Consider the following 17,131-nt stretch of genomic DNA (forward strand, 5'->3'; position numbering starts at 1 on the left):
CACGAACTAAATAATTTTTGATACACTAAATTGACTTTTAAAAAATATATTCAAACAGAAATTTCATCATAACAACTAATTTTTACTAAATTAATTTTTATTAAATAAACTTTCACTAAATAAATATTTAATAAATTAAAAATCAAACACACACCTGAATTGTCAGCTAAAACAAACTTGAAAAGAATTTAAGTGCTCAGTTCCGCTGAAGGTGAATCTAAAGTACAGATGGAGAGAGAAAAAAGAAAATCGTATACTAGGCATCAACGTCACTCTGCCATATCTCTCTCTACACTTGTAAGGTCAGCTATAACAATATAATTTGAATTCTCATAATTATCGCCAGCAAGTATTGGTTGAGGTCTCGAATCCTCCTTGATCAAAGTTTTAGCATTTAAATCTTACAACCACAACAACAAAGACTTATCCTCTTAGAGGGGTCAACCAGAAATCTGTTTGAAAAACTTTATATTTGGTTTTTTAAAAATAGTTTAACACTTTTAAAAAGTTAAAAGTTATTTGGATAAAAAATATGATATAGATATATATTATGAAAGTGCAAATCAAATGTAATTGATGTAGTTTTAGAGGGTGTAACTTTTGATAGCTTTTGAGACTTACATTTGGAGTGTAACTATTTATTTTACCTTAGTACCCTTCTAATTGTGTTCTTCCTTTTGATCTACTTTGCCTCTCTTCTCTATATCAGGAGGCCATGATTAGATGCTCCAGCACAACATATGGCTGTTATTTTTTAAAATTTTCTTTTAAACTTTTTTGTTTTATGTTGTTATTGTTAATTTTTAAATCAAATATTTAATCATGTTATTTTTTTCTTTTAAATTTAAATTAAACTTATCTGGCTCTATAATATTATGATCATGTAAATAAAGAGAATCCCATGTAAATAATAAGCGTGTAAATTATTTAACATATTAAATTTTATATTATTTTAAATTTTTTATATTTTTTAAACATTTTTAATATATTATATTTGTAAAATAAAAATTATAAATCATTATAAATTAATGTTCTTTTTAGTCATTATATATTCAAAAGTATAAATCATCATTAATTCAAACACTTTTGAGTTTGCTAAACTAACTTTTGAAAAAAGATATTTAAATATAAATTTTATTATAATAACTAACTTTTACTAAATAAATTTTCAGCAAATGGACTTTTCACAAAGTAAAAACCAAACACACATTAAATATTTAAATCTTTTGGATAGGAAAATTTACATAGGAAGAACAATTCTCATTATTTAGATTTGACAATATTCAAATTTAACTTAATTAATAACACTAAATATTAAATAATTGTCTAACAGAAAAGAATATTATTGTCATAAAATGTGGAGGATGCTGGCACGCACTAATTTTAAGTTATTATATATTGAGTGGTCGTTTTTAACGGGTCACCTTACCTAAACTAAGCAAGGATCTTCATCTTAGGTGATGTCTCACAGTTAATGTTTTTCATGCTTCAAAACTAAGGGCTTGCCCATTGAACTCGAAGCAAAGATTGGTAAATTTATCTCTATATTTCTAATTAACATCATGTGAAAAATATATATACCAAAGATTATTTTTAAAAAAAAGTTGATGTACACACACACACACAAACGCATGTACACCCACACTAGATAACATATACATAAACTGTGTCTTTCCTCTATACTCTTATCCACATTAATCCTAATCCAAATAGAATTGATTCCAAAACTCGTCGTCATCTCAATGAGCTGTAAGTACAAGAAAGCCATGCATGCTGAAAAATCAATCATTTACATTCTTCCACAGATTAATCCATACACAGTGACGAAGGCCATAATTAGTGAATGATCTGTGTCTTCCTCTACCTCTAACGTTAGAACATCATCGCCCAGAACTATTCCTGCAGATGATTGCTTCTGCTTCACCTGCACAGATTCAATATAATCCACACCAAATTCACACACACACACACACACACACACACAAGATCTCTCTGATGTTTCAAGATATGTATGTGATAAACAATATAGAGAAAGATGAAGAAGCAAAAATAATTATAATTACCTGAGCAACAACTTGGCCTTCCATGTTCGCTATGGTGAACGTTGCTTTGCCATTCATTCTCACTATGCAGTACCTTTGACGCCCCACTCTGATCTCACACACTACTTTTCCATTCACAATTTTATGACATCTCTTAACTTTGAACCACGGCTTTGAACCACTGCTTCTGTATCCATCCCAACGTCCAAACCCAAGAAATTTCTGTGCAAAACAATGATTTAAATTACTAATACAAGTGAGTCATCTAATACAAGTGCAAAACTTATTTTTTACATAACGTTAGGGAAGAAAACTTGTATGATGAATGAACGATTAGTATAAGTGGGTGTGTAGCTAGCTAGGTAGTTAGTATTACCTTGTGTATGGTATACAGGACTCCGCCTTGTAGATCCATGAGGTTAACTTTTCTTCTACCCTTTCTATCATAATTATCAACTCGGTAAACGATGTCGCCATTGGAATCATACACAGTGCAGCCATTAGAGTGCAGTACAAGCGATTTCATCCAGAGAGTGTAAGTCTCTTTCTGAGAGCAGTTGCAAGAAGAAGAAGAAGAAGTGGATTCTTGAGGATGAACTCTGGCCATATTGTAATATTGAGATATATGAATATTGAGTTTTGTGGTTTGCGTGTGTAGGAGAAGATGGTCTCGGCCACCTTATTTATATACTCACCAAAGTCAGACTTTCTGAATGATTCCGCGTAGCACGACTTGTGGAATAATATATATAAATATGTGTTTGTGTGTGTGTGTGTGTGTGTGTGTGTGTGGATTGTGGAATACGTACATATAATAATAAGAGGGAAATTATAAAATAGAAACAGGATAAGTAAGCTTGGAAGTTGGAATTAATCATCTTCATCTTCATGATTATTAAAATATGGGTTTCGCTCTGGTTGCGACACATCTTTAATTATGGATGGCGCACTAATCCATTGAGTGAGTATAAAGGAAGCACAGACGAAGTGAGAAGTTGTATTTTTTAAGGAGTAGTTTCTCTACATTAATGTTGATTCATTCAATGGTCTGAATTTGATCTCAACAATTTAGTTAAAAAATTATGGAATAAGAATATATTTCAGACAGGAAATTACATTAGAAAATAATTATTAATATAGAAAAAAAGTTAAATTTGAAGTATAAAATCTTCAATGCCTAAACTAAAATACATTGGCTTGGATGGCAAAAGACTCGGAAAAAGATCTTAAAGTTCGAGCCTTATGATTGGGAAACAAAATATTCAAGAGAACTTTTCACAATTTGAATGCAGTATGCCTCCTTGGACCCATAGATAAATAATATATTATATATACTCTTATGTCATCTAATATGTTGAAATTGAAATAAAAATAAATTAACCTTTTTAAAGTTGTAAAAAGACAACAAAAAATGCATCATTTTATTAATTTTAAAAAATTAACACAAGAAAAAGTTATTTGCCATGTTTTATTTAAGAAACAAAATTTTAAATACATATGCGTGGATGTTAAAATTGTTCATAAAAAAAAAAAGAAAAGGAAAAGAGTAAAAGATATAGAAATACAGGAAAACGTTAAGGGAGGAAGTTTGCAGCTCGTTTTCTTAAAGTCAGAGCGATTGATTGTGGGAATTTGGTGGGGTGGGATCACATGATGAGAGGAAGTGGAAGAGGATAGTGTATATCGTCAGCTCCCATTAAACCACAATTTGAGCATGTAATTGGTTGTCCACTATAATCTATCTTTTGTTTATGACTAATGAATTAATAATTAGTTAATTAAGCAGCCATCCACCACAGGTTTTTGAGACGAGTTTATGTGTTCTGACTTTTTGTTGTTTGAAATTGTATAAAATAAAGGACTTTTCCAAAATGCTTATCCCTTTTATGGCATGATGAGAAAACTATATATGGATAGACTAATTTAATTTAACTACTATAAATGCCTTTACAAATCATAAAGTCCAACGATCAATTATAATGCAATGACAAGTGCCACTACGGAAAAAAAAATTGTTGTGATTTGCCAAACCGCTACAAATGACAATATAATTCAAATGATGTTATAGTAACAATTTGCTGAACCACTATTACATAAAGCAGAGTGAGGTATAGTAGTAGTTTGAAGTTTGAACTGTAGTCAAAACACAATAGTTTGTATAGTGGTTCAAAGAACTGCCATGCCTGAATTGAAACGAAATATATCCCAAAATTTCATTCACCTAGTGGAAATTGTTGGCACAAACAGCTTTGACAGTGGCTCGGAACTGCTATGATACTTTCGTAGCGGTTCCTGAATTGCTACTTGAACCGCTACACTACATTTATTTTTAAAAAATAACCAGTTTTTAATATTCTATTTTTCTTAAAATTCATGTTTTAATTTATTATTATTATATTTTATTTAAAATTTCATATTTATTTTTTATATTTCATTTGTAATTTATTTTGAATATTTATCCTTTAATAATATGTATTTTTATTGAATAGAATTAATTATATTTAATTGAATATATAATTTTATTAAAATTTTTATTTTAGTATATTATTTAATCAGTATTATTTAAAATATTTATGGATAAATATATTTTATTGAATTTATTTTTAGTGTTCTAAAATAAAATGTAAAAAATATTTTTCAATGTTATAAATTAAAATTTTAAAAAATGTATTTAGGGTATTGAGTAGTCAAAGAAACCTAGAAATTAAAAAGAAAAACAAAATTATTAGTGATGATATTAAATAGTAGAAAGAAAATTAGATGAAATAAAGAAATTAAAGATTAATAATGAAATAAACGAAATTAATAAAATAAAATAACCAAGACTTTGAAGCTGATAGTTGGAGTTGAGATGCGAGGAGAGGGAGGAAAAACAAAGGAAATGAGCAAATGAATGAGCAAATGGGAAGAGAGAGTTGTGAGTTTTTCACAGCCTTTGAAAGCTATAGTAGTTTGGGTAGCAGTTCACATAGTGGTTATGATTGTTGTAACGGTTTGAGTAATGCTTTAGGCAGCGGTTTTGGTGGTTGACCCCAAACCACTATGACATGAGCTATGGATTTCTATTACAACAGTTTGAATCCAGAACTGCTACTGATGTAAAATTTTTTTAGCGTTTTAGTTTAAAAACGGTATGAATAATATATAGTAGCAGTTTTTTTGGTAAACCACTACAAAAATTGCAAAATTAATTTTTTGCAAGTTCATTCATATTTACTAAAATTTTGATAAATTCAATAAATTTAAAATATATTAGACATCAAATAAAATTATTTGGCTTCTATCGATGTCATTCTTCATTCAATTTCTTAGTCAAATTGTTATAATATTATGAGTATATAAATAAAATATAAATTATTTTTAAAGACAAAGTGACTTTAAAAATAGAATTTTATCTGACTAATGGTAAGGGATCATCTTCTTTGGGGAAGAAATTTTACAAATTATTGGGTTGGAATGACTCAATGTCATGGATGATATCATTCGTATTGTCATCACTTGTAACAAAAAGATCTTGAGGCTTCAAATGAACAGCCATATTCCAATCTTTATATTTCTCATCTTTGATGTAATAAACTTGTTATGCCTCTGAAGCAAGCATATAAGACTCATAATCTTCATGTGTTCATTAATATGAATTAATCGAGTGAAGTTGATTGAGGGTGATGCTCGAATCAGCAGTTGTTATCCCTTGAGTGATTGTTGTAATTGCCCATACACATTTGAATAAGATCATTTTGAAACACCCTTGCTAATTCAATTCAATTATATCCACAACCTTGCCACAATATGGGACGCCTCTCTAATGTATGTCACTATCAGAGAAATTGGTGTAACTCTTGGTTCTAAAAGTTACAAAAACTCCACAATTTTTGGTCTACAATCCTTGATCAAGTACAATTGTGCAAAACCTAAACCCTATTGGCATTGTATGTTATAAATCTTCTTGCCATATCAATTGGACCAAAAGCGAGGAATCTCAAATTGGACTAGAAGGAGCTGTTATCAATATTCACAAGCTAGTGTGGAAACCAAGAAGTAAATTCTCTATACACCTTCTTATTTACCTCAACATAAAGAATATATAGATCGATTTGACTACAATTTGTCAACACATGCCCATGAGAATGCAACTTCTCTTTTGGGGTGAGTTTAAAAATACTCAAACCCTTTAATTTCTTTTCCAACAGGGCAAATAACAAGTTTGTTGTTGAAAAACCATCATCATTATTAGGACAATTATCAACATATGATAGGCAATTGAAGATTGTCTCAATGCCATGAAAATACCTTGAACAAAAATTCAATAGTTCATCCCTTAAAATACCCTTTACCAAACTTTATTTCTAACATATGATTTTAATATTTTTAGAAATCAGAACTGACTTTTTAAACTTCCAATCTTTATGGGAGACGAACTGACTTTGCATCAAATTTACACGATGTGTGTTATAACTAGATACTGTTTCAAGTCCTAGGAAATCACTAACAATCCACATAAGTGCTGCATGAGAGTTGAACATTTTCTTCTCATATAAGTCATATGTCTCTATGCCAATATTCTAAAGATCTAGCAACTCTTGGATCAATGGCTGAAGGTATATATTTCATACACATACATGGTGAAAGGTTGTATGGGATTAAGACCACTGGCCAAATACTCTAACTAGTGCTAAGACTACCTAATGGATTGAAACCATTAGTAGCCAATGCAAGTCGTATATTCCTAAGTTTCGATGCAAAATCTAAAAAATCTAAGTCAAATTGTTTCTATGCTATTGAATCTCTTAGATGTCTTAGCTTCTTATCAGCACTCTTCTCAATATTATGCCATCTCATTTGATCAGCTGTCATGGACAACATATACAATTTCTATAAACTTTGCTTCAATGAAAAGTATTCAAGTATTTTTGCTGGCGTCTTCTTTTTCTCCTTCCCCTTCTTCACTAGTTTCCACCTAGAGGCATTATGCTTTTAACAAAATACTTTATCCGTATCATCTCCCTTATACAACATGAAATCATTTGGGTAGGTATTTTGATTTTCATGTAACTTAATCCCAACTTATTAATTACTTTTTTTCCTTACGAAAAGAAGTTGGAATTTTTGCCATACTAAAGGAATCTTTAAATAGTTCCAACATCATTGACATTCCCTTGTTGCTAATATCGCATAAACACTTAATATGAAATAATTTAATAAAAAAAGACAACTTAGTATACCAATCAGACCTAGGATATAATGGTTGCTCTTCCTCTATTATGAGGTTGAAAAAAACCTTTTGCTTCTTCATTCTCAACATACTTGAGATCTAGACCTTACACCTCATCATCACCGTCTACTATGAAAGCATCACAAACTGTATGTTTGAACCATCTTCTTGAATAGCTACATGAGAAAAAGAATTCTACAATATTTCTTGATCGGTATATAATTATGGGAATGAATTAAAAAAGTGAAGACATATTTATCCAAAAAAAAAATTAAATAAAGCTACACCTTAATAATATCATTATTCAAATTATGCCTTTCACCATGCATTGCCTAGTATGTATAGCCTCGTGGAAAAGATTTAAATATTAAATGCTCTTTAACCATTGTTCTTGGATGCCACTTCTTGAAATGATATTTTGGACATGGACAAACAATATTTTCACCGGCACTTGTGTGTAAGTCCTCTAGTCCTTTCAAGTACTCTTTAGTTGTAGGAGGCATATTTATCCATGATCTATTCATTTCTTTAGTTAGCATTGACCACAAAATTAGCTCAAAAAGAGAGAAAAGAGATGAAAGAAAACATCCAACAACCAAAATAAATGCACTTGGGCTACATATACTTTTGTTTAGTAGTAGTTCTTGTAGTGTTTTATGAAGCCATTACTTTATTCAATGGTAAAAAAAAAATCATAGCAATTTAGCCAAATCGCTATAAAAGGCAACGATAATTCACCACAAAGTTGCCATAGGGTTGTATATATGATTTGAATGGTTATAAGTTGTTGAATGTAGAGATTGTGGTGAATGTTGTGAATTTTGATGAATCTTAGCCCATGTGTGGAAATATATGGTGAAATGAATGGATAGGCTAAGATTTAGTTATGACCATGTGGTGAATGTGGATATATGTGGTTAAAAAGGGCCAAGTAGGCCCAACTGTGCCAAGTTATGCAAATTTATATTTTGTAGACATAGGCTATTGAATGGCTAAATTATGATAATATTTGTGTAATTGTTATATAACTTGGTCAATCAGGTGTATTAGGTCCTTTGAGATTTAGTTAAAGGCTTAAAATGGTCTAATGAGATAATAGAATCAATTTGAGTGCTTGGGTGCGTTAAATTTAGATAAAAAATGACTTTTTGCAATTGGGTGTTCAAATTTTAATCGGACTGTGAGATTGTGTCCAAACTTACCTCATTAGCTAGCTTATAAATTAAGCTTCATATGGGTACTTGAATCACTCCGATTGGAAATCGTATGTAAAAATGGTGCATGCCAAAAGTTCATCATTTCTGCTGTCAAATAACAGCAACAAATTTGGTGTCTCATACCGCATCACATGACACAGAGAAGATTAGGATGTATGGTTCTATGCCACATACCGCAGCCTATGTGCTACCCGCCGCAATGCATGGCCCTTAATCTAACCTAATTTTGCAGTTTTCAATGCAAGCAAATAGTGTTATGAATGCATAAGGGTTATTTCTGTAACCTCCTCCTATATTTACTTGATCTAGGAGAAAGTTAACCCAATCACCACATCAATCACACAAATCAATAATCAAATATTGTTTGAAAAGTTTTGGCCAAAGACCTATTTTGCAAAATTATCAAAATCATAATGCATTAGAGCAACACACTTAAAATAAATCATATATATTCATCTTAATCAATGCATATACTAAAAACTAAGAAATCAGGTTAGAAAATGGCCTGTGTCGTGGCATGCAGTACATGCACTGTAGCATATGGCACAGAGCTGCGCTCCTTACTTTCTATGAGATGAGCTGTGGCTCACTAGTTTGAAATTTCTGCTATCATTTTGACAGCAAAATGAACTTTTGGCTTGTGCTATTTTCACATACAATGTCTGATTGGAGTGATTCAAGCACCTACATGAAACTTATCTAATGAGATATTTAGACACGATCTAACAGTCCGATCGATATTTGGACACCTAGGTGCAAAAAGCTAGTTTCTGAAAATTTTGCACACTCAAACACTCAAATCGATTCCTTTCTCTCATTAGACCACACAAGGCCTTGAACTAAGTCCAAAAGGACTACTACACCTGATTAATTATAATATATTACAATTATACATATATATATATATATATATATCAAAATCTAGCTATTCAACAGCCTATTTTCACATTTCACAACTTTTCACAATTTTTCATCATTTGGCACAACTTAGCCTTTTCTCAACACATATTCACTTATAACCACCTCCATAACATATTCACAATACAATCTTAGCCCCTAATTACTCATTTTATCATAATTTCACACATGGGTTAAGATTCACCACCAATCTCTACACTTTTAACCAAAACCCATATCAAACATTCAAATCATGCATGCAACCCTATGGCAACTTATATACACATATATATACAATTTCTTAGTTTATTACACAATACTCTGAGCTTTCACACGACCAAGGCAACACTATGCCAGTCCAGACTTTTTCCTTTTACCCTAATCACTGCTTTGTCCTGTAAAAATATAACCACAAGAGTGAGATAAAAATCTTAGTAATAGAATAACTCACTTCTATTGACTATCATATGCAACTATATGAAAGTAAATCATAATATATCATTTAACATACTATATCACATATTTCATTTCAAATCACAGCCATATGTGTTAATTCACTTCTTTTACTACTATAATCACCACTTTTCTACATATACAACATATAGCATGATCACTACCAACTGAACCTCCAAATCACCCTGACACAAATCCATAAGCTTGTCTCAGACTAATATACAATCTCATAGGCCTTGAGCATACCTTTAGTGGTAGAATCACCCTACCAAAAGTATTTTATCTCACTTTCAAACTATAGTTTCCCCCAATACACACAATAGGGTATCGTTGACTCTAACACCATATCACACAGACACTAAGGGTTCCCAGATCTCCAACACTATACCTCAATAGGCACTAAAGAGATCATTTCTAATACCACACCTCAAGAGGCATTGAGGAGGTATTATTCTCCAACACCGTACCCTGTCGGGCACTAAGAAGAATATGTCATATGGTCTTATCACTATACTCCACATGGTGAACTCTCACCTCTATCATGCTTTTTGAACCAATCATAAGTTCCCAATTACCACTAACCTCATATATATAAATATATGTATTTTTTATATCAATTACACCATTTCATATACTTGTTTAACTAAAGTCCCCTTTTCATGCAATAAATATACAATGCTATAAAACATGCTCAGTTTAAAATGATTTCATGCATTACATAACATACTGATATACAGTTACAATAAATAGTCAAACAGAAGAAGTTATATGGTTTTTTCAACCCTTCTGTCACTAGAAAGGTTACTTGTGGATTTCAATTACCACTACAGCTCCTCACAAGCTTCATTTCTCAACTTACACACAAAATATGCCAATCTAAACACAATTGATACAATAAGTCATTTGGTCTAAATTGACCAAAATTACTTAATTACCAATTAAGGCTATATTTAGCCATCCATCCATTTCTATTTAACTAATCTAAGTCCACTGCCACTCAATTACTAATTTACATCACCTCAAATGACCTCATTTTGGCTAAACCCTATTTCCACACTAAATCTTCATTGAACTATGGCTAAATTGAGCCTACGGGTTCAAAGCTCTATCGTTCAGCTTTAAACCATTCGCAAAGCTCTAATTTAACTCCTAAGAACCTTTTTATTACTATTGGGCAATAATCAGCCCCTTAAATTTCCTCAATTCAATTTTTCAATAGCTCATATTTAGAGAAATTTGGTTAGAATGGAAGGTAAGAATTATACATAGCTTACCCAATAAGTTACTAATAGAAAGTGCCTTCTAATGCTTTGAAACATTTGCCCTATCATACCTCAGCTTCTTCTCTTCTACTTCTCATGTGTTTCTAATTTCCCTCTTCTGAAATCACCCCAATTTCATGACTTAAGGGGTCATTTTCTGGTCCATGCATCACAGCACATGTAGCTTGTGCTGTGATGTATGGCACAATAAGAAAAGTCTTCATCATGCGCACTTGACTTGATTGAAAATGTGATCCTCCCACCCATATCTATTCATACAACATCCCAAAGACACAAATCAATCACTAATTATGGGATTAGAAAAATTAGAATGTTACATATTTTGTTGTGAAACTAGTGCCAATAAATAGGTGGCTTAGATAGCTTTATGTGGATATTTGAATCAATTGAATTAGATGTCGGTTGGAAAAATGGTGCACTCTAAAGTTTGGCCCTAGAGTGCTGTCATGATATTAAAGGGGCGCTAGAGCATAAGGCATATGTGCCATCATGTATGATACAGCAAGGAACTTTTCCTTTTGTGCCATCCGCTATGACAAATGACACTTGCACTATAATAGACAAAGAACTTTTGGCCTTCTCTAATTTGCCCTCATTTGATATGTGTTTGTGATATATTCAATTGCTATGCTTTCATTACTTCTTTTTAGACATTTTAAATTATCGTTTGAGCTCAAACACTTTTCTAAAAAGGGTTTCTTGGGATCTGATCTTTTAATTTTTAAACCCTTGTCTATCATGGTAACCTATATTAAGGATTTGCTTAATCTTGTTTATCATGATTGTATTGTATGTTATATTCTAGTAATGTCAAGGTTGACATTATAGGTTAGGTAGCTCATGGTTTGGTTTAATCTATAAAGAACTCAATGTTGAGCTAGACCAAACTTGGTCTATAGGATTGGGGGATTGGTTTAGGCAGTCTAGTACCTTAATTTGCTTTTTTTTTTCTATAAGAAGTAACAATAATTCAACTTTGATAAAATCAATTAAGATAATAAAAATTCCTATAATCATATAAAAATTATCATGAAACATGAAAACCTAATTATAATAAATCTATAATAAGCTCCAATAACAATAGAAAGTATTCAAGTTACAATCCATAATCACAAATCCATAACATCCTTCACAAGGATAAAACATAGCAAAATTACCAATGAGAATAAATTAACACAATAAAAATAAAAGAATATTTAAATAAATGACAAAATAATTCTTAATTATGAAGAATGAACTTAACTCCACTTATGTTTATGGTCGGTCCTAAGCTCAAATAAAGGAGGATAGTTGTATCAGGCCCTCAACAGCCAACATATAACTTGTTGAATCTCACATGGATATGGACAATAGATGTTTTTGTGCTAATGCTGGGATGTTGCCTATAAGTAATGCATTGTATAACTAAAGTGTAGTGATAAGTGAGTTTGAGCCACTGTATCATTTCTTAGAAGAAGTGTTAAATAAGTAAGGTCTCCTACATTATTCTAGACGAAAATGGCTAAAGAAGTTAGTTCATATGAGCAAGATTATATTTGGCACTTGGAATGTTAGTGTCACGTCCCAAAAATCAAGTGTGACCAGCACAGGATATGGACACAAAACTCATATCCCTTAAGCCTTGATCGGAGAGACTATGAAAGTAATACGTTAAACATACTAATAGAGTAATTAAAAATTATTACAATATTAATTCATATATTCAACTTTAAAAAAAATATAAGGATCCTACCTGTAGTCTATGTAGAGCACCTAAGGCTAGACACCAACGTAGGTATAAAGTTTAAATTTTTCATCAAATTAGGATTTGACTAAAATAATTCTTCTGCTTCAATTCAGCAATAAAACTCCTCAGTGGACATCTCGAGTCACGAGTTCAACTATACCATCTGAGACTAAAATATCTTTTTCAGTGAATAACGTCCCAACAATAAATAATAGAACATAAATAAAATGAAAAGTTTGAAATAGTTATGTAAGTTAAATAGACAAAATTTTCATAAAAATTTTATAAACTTCATAATAAAATGGCTCTATAAATTTCAAATAAAATCTCAAATCACTGAACTATCATAGAAAATGATATTATCACTTGATTTCAAGAAAGCACATAAATGAAATAAATATTTATAAACAAATTACTAAATAAAAACTAATAGAATATGAAATCATCAAACGATTGGATTCATAAATATAGGGACTTATCAGAATAATTAACAAACGTGGACACATAATCCACGAAGGTAACTAACCAAACGCGGCTTATGCCACGAAAACAAACGTGGACACTTAGTCCACGAGGGTAAGTAACCAAACGTGGCTGGAGCCACAAAACAAACGTGGACACACAGTCCACGAAAGGTAACGCTAATCAAACGTGGCTTAAAGCCACGAAACAATGTGAGTACGATGCTCATGAATAACCATCCCTTCGTTCCACGTGCGTTGGCCATCGCACGGGGCTAGCACCTCCTATAAACACCCTGCTAGCTAGGTGTACCATGGCGCGCCAAGGGCTAACGGAACTGCCTTTAGCAACCAGTGTTCCGTATAAAGTCCCTTTATAAAACTATTTTCAAACATGCGAGAAAATCCTCACTTTCAAGATACAGTTTTCATTCTCAAAATCAAACTCGCATGTATATTTTTAAGCATTAAAAACTTGCCAAAGTAAAATTTCATATCCAATACTCATTCTTGCATTTATTGAATAATCAAAATTTCAAAGTCGAACTCGCATGAATCATTCTCTGTATCAATCCAATATTTGATAAAATAAAAATCTCATAATCAAAGTTTAAACTTAATTTAATTGATCAAATAACATTTCAAATTTGATAAAGCTAATTTCTCAAAATAAAGTAAAGTTAATCAACAAATATTCAATAATTGCATTAATGCTATTAAAATGATTTTAGAAAAATGTAATATTTTAGCAAATGAAATTTTAATTAAAAAGAAAACAAAATCAGTTGGGATACTATCCACTTACTTGATAAGCCTTTCCAACCTCTATAGCTTACTCCTTATCACTTTTATCAAGATCCTCTCCCTCTAGACACTCTATATGAACATATTTATATACATGCAAAAATTTAAGTCAACAAAAATAACTCTAATCAACTACAATAGTAATTATTCAAAGACACCAAAATCCATATCTTAAAAGCTTCTCTAATTTCACACAGTTACTTCATATGAATACTCCCCATATATAACATATTGAGTATACCTCTATTTTCAAACTCTATAACATAGACATCCAATTTTTTTTATATATGTGTGTGTATATATATATATTACATTTAATCTTTCAATTGCTTTATAATTCCTTTTCACAAGCATTTTAACAAACATTTCATGGACACTAACTGTCAAATTCTATGTCAAAGTTTTTCTATTTCAAACTCATCCTAACCGCTTCTTAACATCATCTAGTTCAAACAAAATTAACTTGACTCAAACTCTAACCATACTTATCATAATCATACTTCCAATACACAAATTTCAGTTTAATTCCATTCCTCCCTTCCCCCAGCAGCCACGGAGAGCAGCAGAACTTAGAAAAAAAATTTCAATTTCAATCATTCATTCAGACACTCTTTCTTGCACTAAATTATCAAGAAGAGTTACAAAAATCCTCACCTTAAGTACCAACAGTAACAGAGGAGGGAGAGAACGAGAAGAAGCCGACAGAACAGGGAGAGGAGTTCTCCTATTTCCAGCTTCAACCAATGGCAGACCACTCCTCTTTCTCTCTTTAGAAATGCACAAGCAGGCTCAAGGACCAGATGCACTTAACCACAGCAACAATAGAAGAAGGAAAAAAAATCACGAGCTGCATAGAGAATGAATAATAGACAGGGTACACATGAAAGGAAGAAAATAGAATCACAGAACTAGATCAAACAAAGATGAGCTCGCGGACAACCCTACCAACTCCGACGACCTGATTCTCGGACCCCAGCTGTGTGTACGTGAACAGCGAGAATGGAGAAGCAACAAAGAAAACAAGTAGAGACAGGGAAGCACGACGGACAACCTGGGTATGACATAAAGACGCCGAGTCTCCACTTTCACCGCGTGATCACTGGAAACTATAGGGGGGAGATAAAATACAGTGGAGGATGACAGAAAAAGGGAAGAGATGACAGTGGACTGGAGGAAATCGAAGCTCTCTATCTCTCTCCATTGTTTCTGGACTTTTCAACAGATAAAAGGAAAATATAAGGAGAGAAGAAGCCACACGTTTAGGTCTTTGTCTCTGTCTCTCTCTCTCTCTCTTTTTTTTTTTCAGAAGGGCATCATTGTAATTTTGTCAATAAGCTGAAGCAAAAGAGAAAATATAGAAAATTTGCACTCTTGCCCTCATAAGATTCAAACTCATGACCTATTAAATAAGTAACAATATAATTACCACTAGACAAACTCTTCTTCTTGCTAATTTATTCCAAAATTAATATAAACACACTTAAAGACAATATTATGTATTTTTAAATTTTAATTTTAACTTTTAATTTTTTTTTAAAAAAAATTTGGGTTATTACAGTTAGGATCTTGACTTATAAATTTATAAAGGTAGTAGGAGTTATGATTCATAAAAGAATTAATATCTTGTTCCTACAGGAAACTAAATGGGTTGGTGAACAAGCTATGGATAGTGGAGGTTTCAAACTTTAATATATGAGGAAAGTAAGGCCACAAAATGGGGAGAGTATTATTATTAACGAGGAGTGGAAGAAGAATGTGGTAGAAGTTAATAGCATTAATAATAGAATTATTCCCTTAAAATGATTGTTGGGCATGAGACTATCAATATTATTAGCATTATACACCTCAAGTTAGGGCAAAAGCCAATCTTAAGGATTTGTTTTGGGAAGACTTAAAAGTGTTGATTCAAAGGATATGACAAAGTGAAAAAATCTTTATTGGAGTAGGCTTTAATGGTCATGTTGGGATGGAGATAGGTGATAATGTAAGGGTGCATGATGATTTTGGTTTTTGGGAAGATAAATAATAAAGGACAATCTATTCTTGATTTCTCTTTGTATAATTTCAAGATTGTCAACACTTGTTTTAAAGAAAGGGATGAACATCTCATAACCTACAAAATTAGAGCCTCAAGGTCACAAGTTGATTTCTTTTTGGTAAGGAATTTGTCATTCTATCAAAGGACATGTGATAGTAAGGTAAATGAAGCTTTTTTAAAAAATAGTAAATAGTAGAACTAATGGACTTGATTATATCGTTATTGAAGTGTGAAAATATTTAGGTGAAAAAGGGGGTAGGTACAATGGCTAAATAAGTTATTTAATGAGGTTTTACAGACCAAGAAAATGCTTGATGAATAGAGGAGAAATACCTTAGTTTCTATTTATAAAAATAAAGGCGATATTCAGAATTGTGCAAACTACAAAGGCATTAAACTTATCAGTCATACAATAAAATTGTGAGAAAAAGTAATTGAGCAAAAGTTGATGTTGGAGACTGGTATTTTTGAGATTTAATTTGGCTTCATGCTAGGTAGGGCGACTATGAATCAATTTATCTATTATGAGGATTAATGAAAAGTATCAAAGCAAAGGTAAAGATTTACACATAGTTTTCATTGATTTGGAAAGAGCTTATGACTGTGTATTGAGAGAAGTACTTTTAAAAGCCTTAAAAAAAAGGAGTCATGGTTGCCTATATTAGAGCTATGATAGATGTGTATGAGAGGACAACAAATAGTATAAGAATGTCTGGTGGTGAAACCAATTACTTTTCTATAAGGATTGCATTGTATCAGGGATCATCTTTGAATCCTTATTTACTTGACCTGATTTTAGATATTTTGATTGAGCATATTCCAAAAGAAAATTCCTAAATGCATGCTTTTTGCAGATGATATAGTTCTTGTTATGGAGACAAGAGAAGATATCAGTTGTATATTTGAGTTATGGAGGAAGACCTTATAGTCAAAGGGTTTTTGATTGAGTAGGAGTAAGACAGAATATTTGTATTGTAATTTGATAAGAAGTTATTTAA

The 17,131-nt window shown here is 31.6% G+C and overlaps 1 protein-coding gene and 1 long non-coding RNA gene across 3 annotated transcripts; both read right to left on the bottom strand.

Annotated features, from left to right (window-relative positions):
* Positions 1–1,576: 1,576 nt before the first annotated feature.
* Positions 1,577–2,711, bottom strand: LOC129312179 (protein LURP-one-related 4-like). The gene is made up of 3 exons (XM_054954803.1): positions 2,419–2,711; positions 2,064–2,264; positions 1,577–1,924 (listed from the first exon to the last, which is right to left on the bottom strand). The coding sequence occupies exons 1-3, from the start codon at positions 2,647–2,649 to the stop codon at positions 1,790–1,792; spliced, it is 567 nt and encodes a 188-aa protein (XP_054810778.1). The 5' UTR covers positions 2,650–2,711; the 3' UTR covers positions 1,577–1,789.
* A 5,118-nt stretch (positions 2,712–7,829) lies between these two features.
* LOC129311031 (uncharacterized) lies at positions 7,830–15,325 on the bottom strand. Of its 2 annotated transcripts, none has more exons than XR_008593219.1 (3): positions 15,041–15,325; positions 14,750–14,900; positions 7,830–9,763 (listed from the first exon to the last, which is right to left on the bottom strand). It is a non-coding gene; the product is annotated as an uncharacterized LOC129311031 (long non-coding RNA). The 2 variants fall into 2 exon arrangements; XR_008593218.1 differs by having other exon boundaries at positions 14,750–14,942.
* Between the last annotated feature and the right edge of the window lie 1,806 nt (positions 15,326–17,131).

This window comes from Prosopis cineraria, unplaced genomic scaffold (assembly GCF_029017545.1).
Source record: "Prosopis cineraria cultivar Desert tree isolate PC_DT_omini unplaced genomic scaffold, ASM2901754v1 PC5, whole genome shotgun sequence".
NCBI classification, from domain to species: Eukaryota; Viridiplantae; Streptophyta; class Magnoliopsida; order Fabales; family Fabaceae; genus Prosopis; species Prosopis cineraria.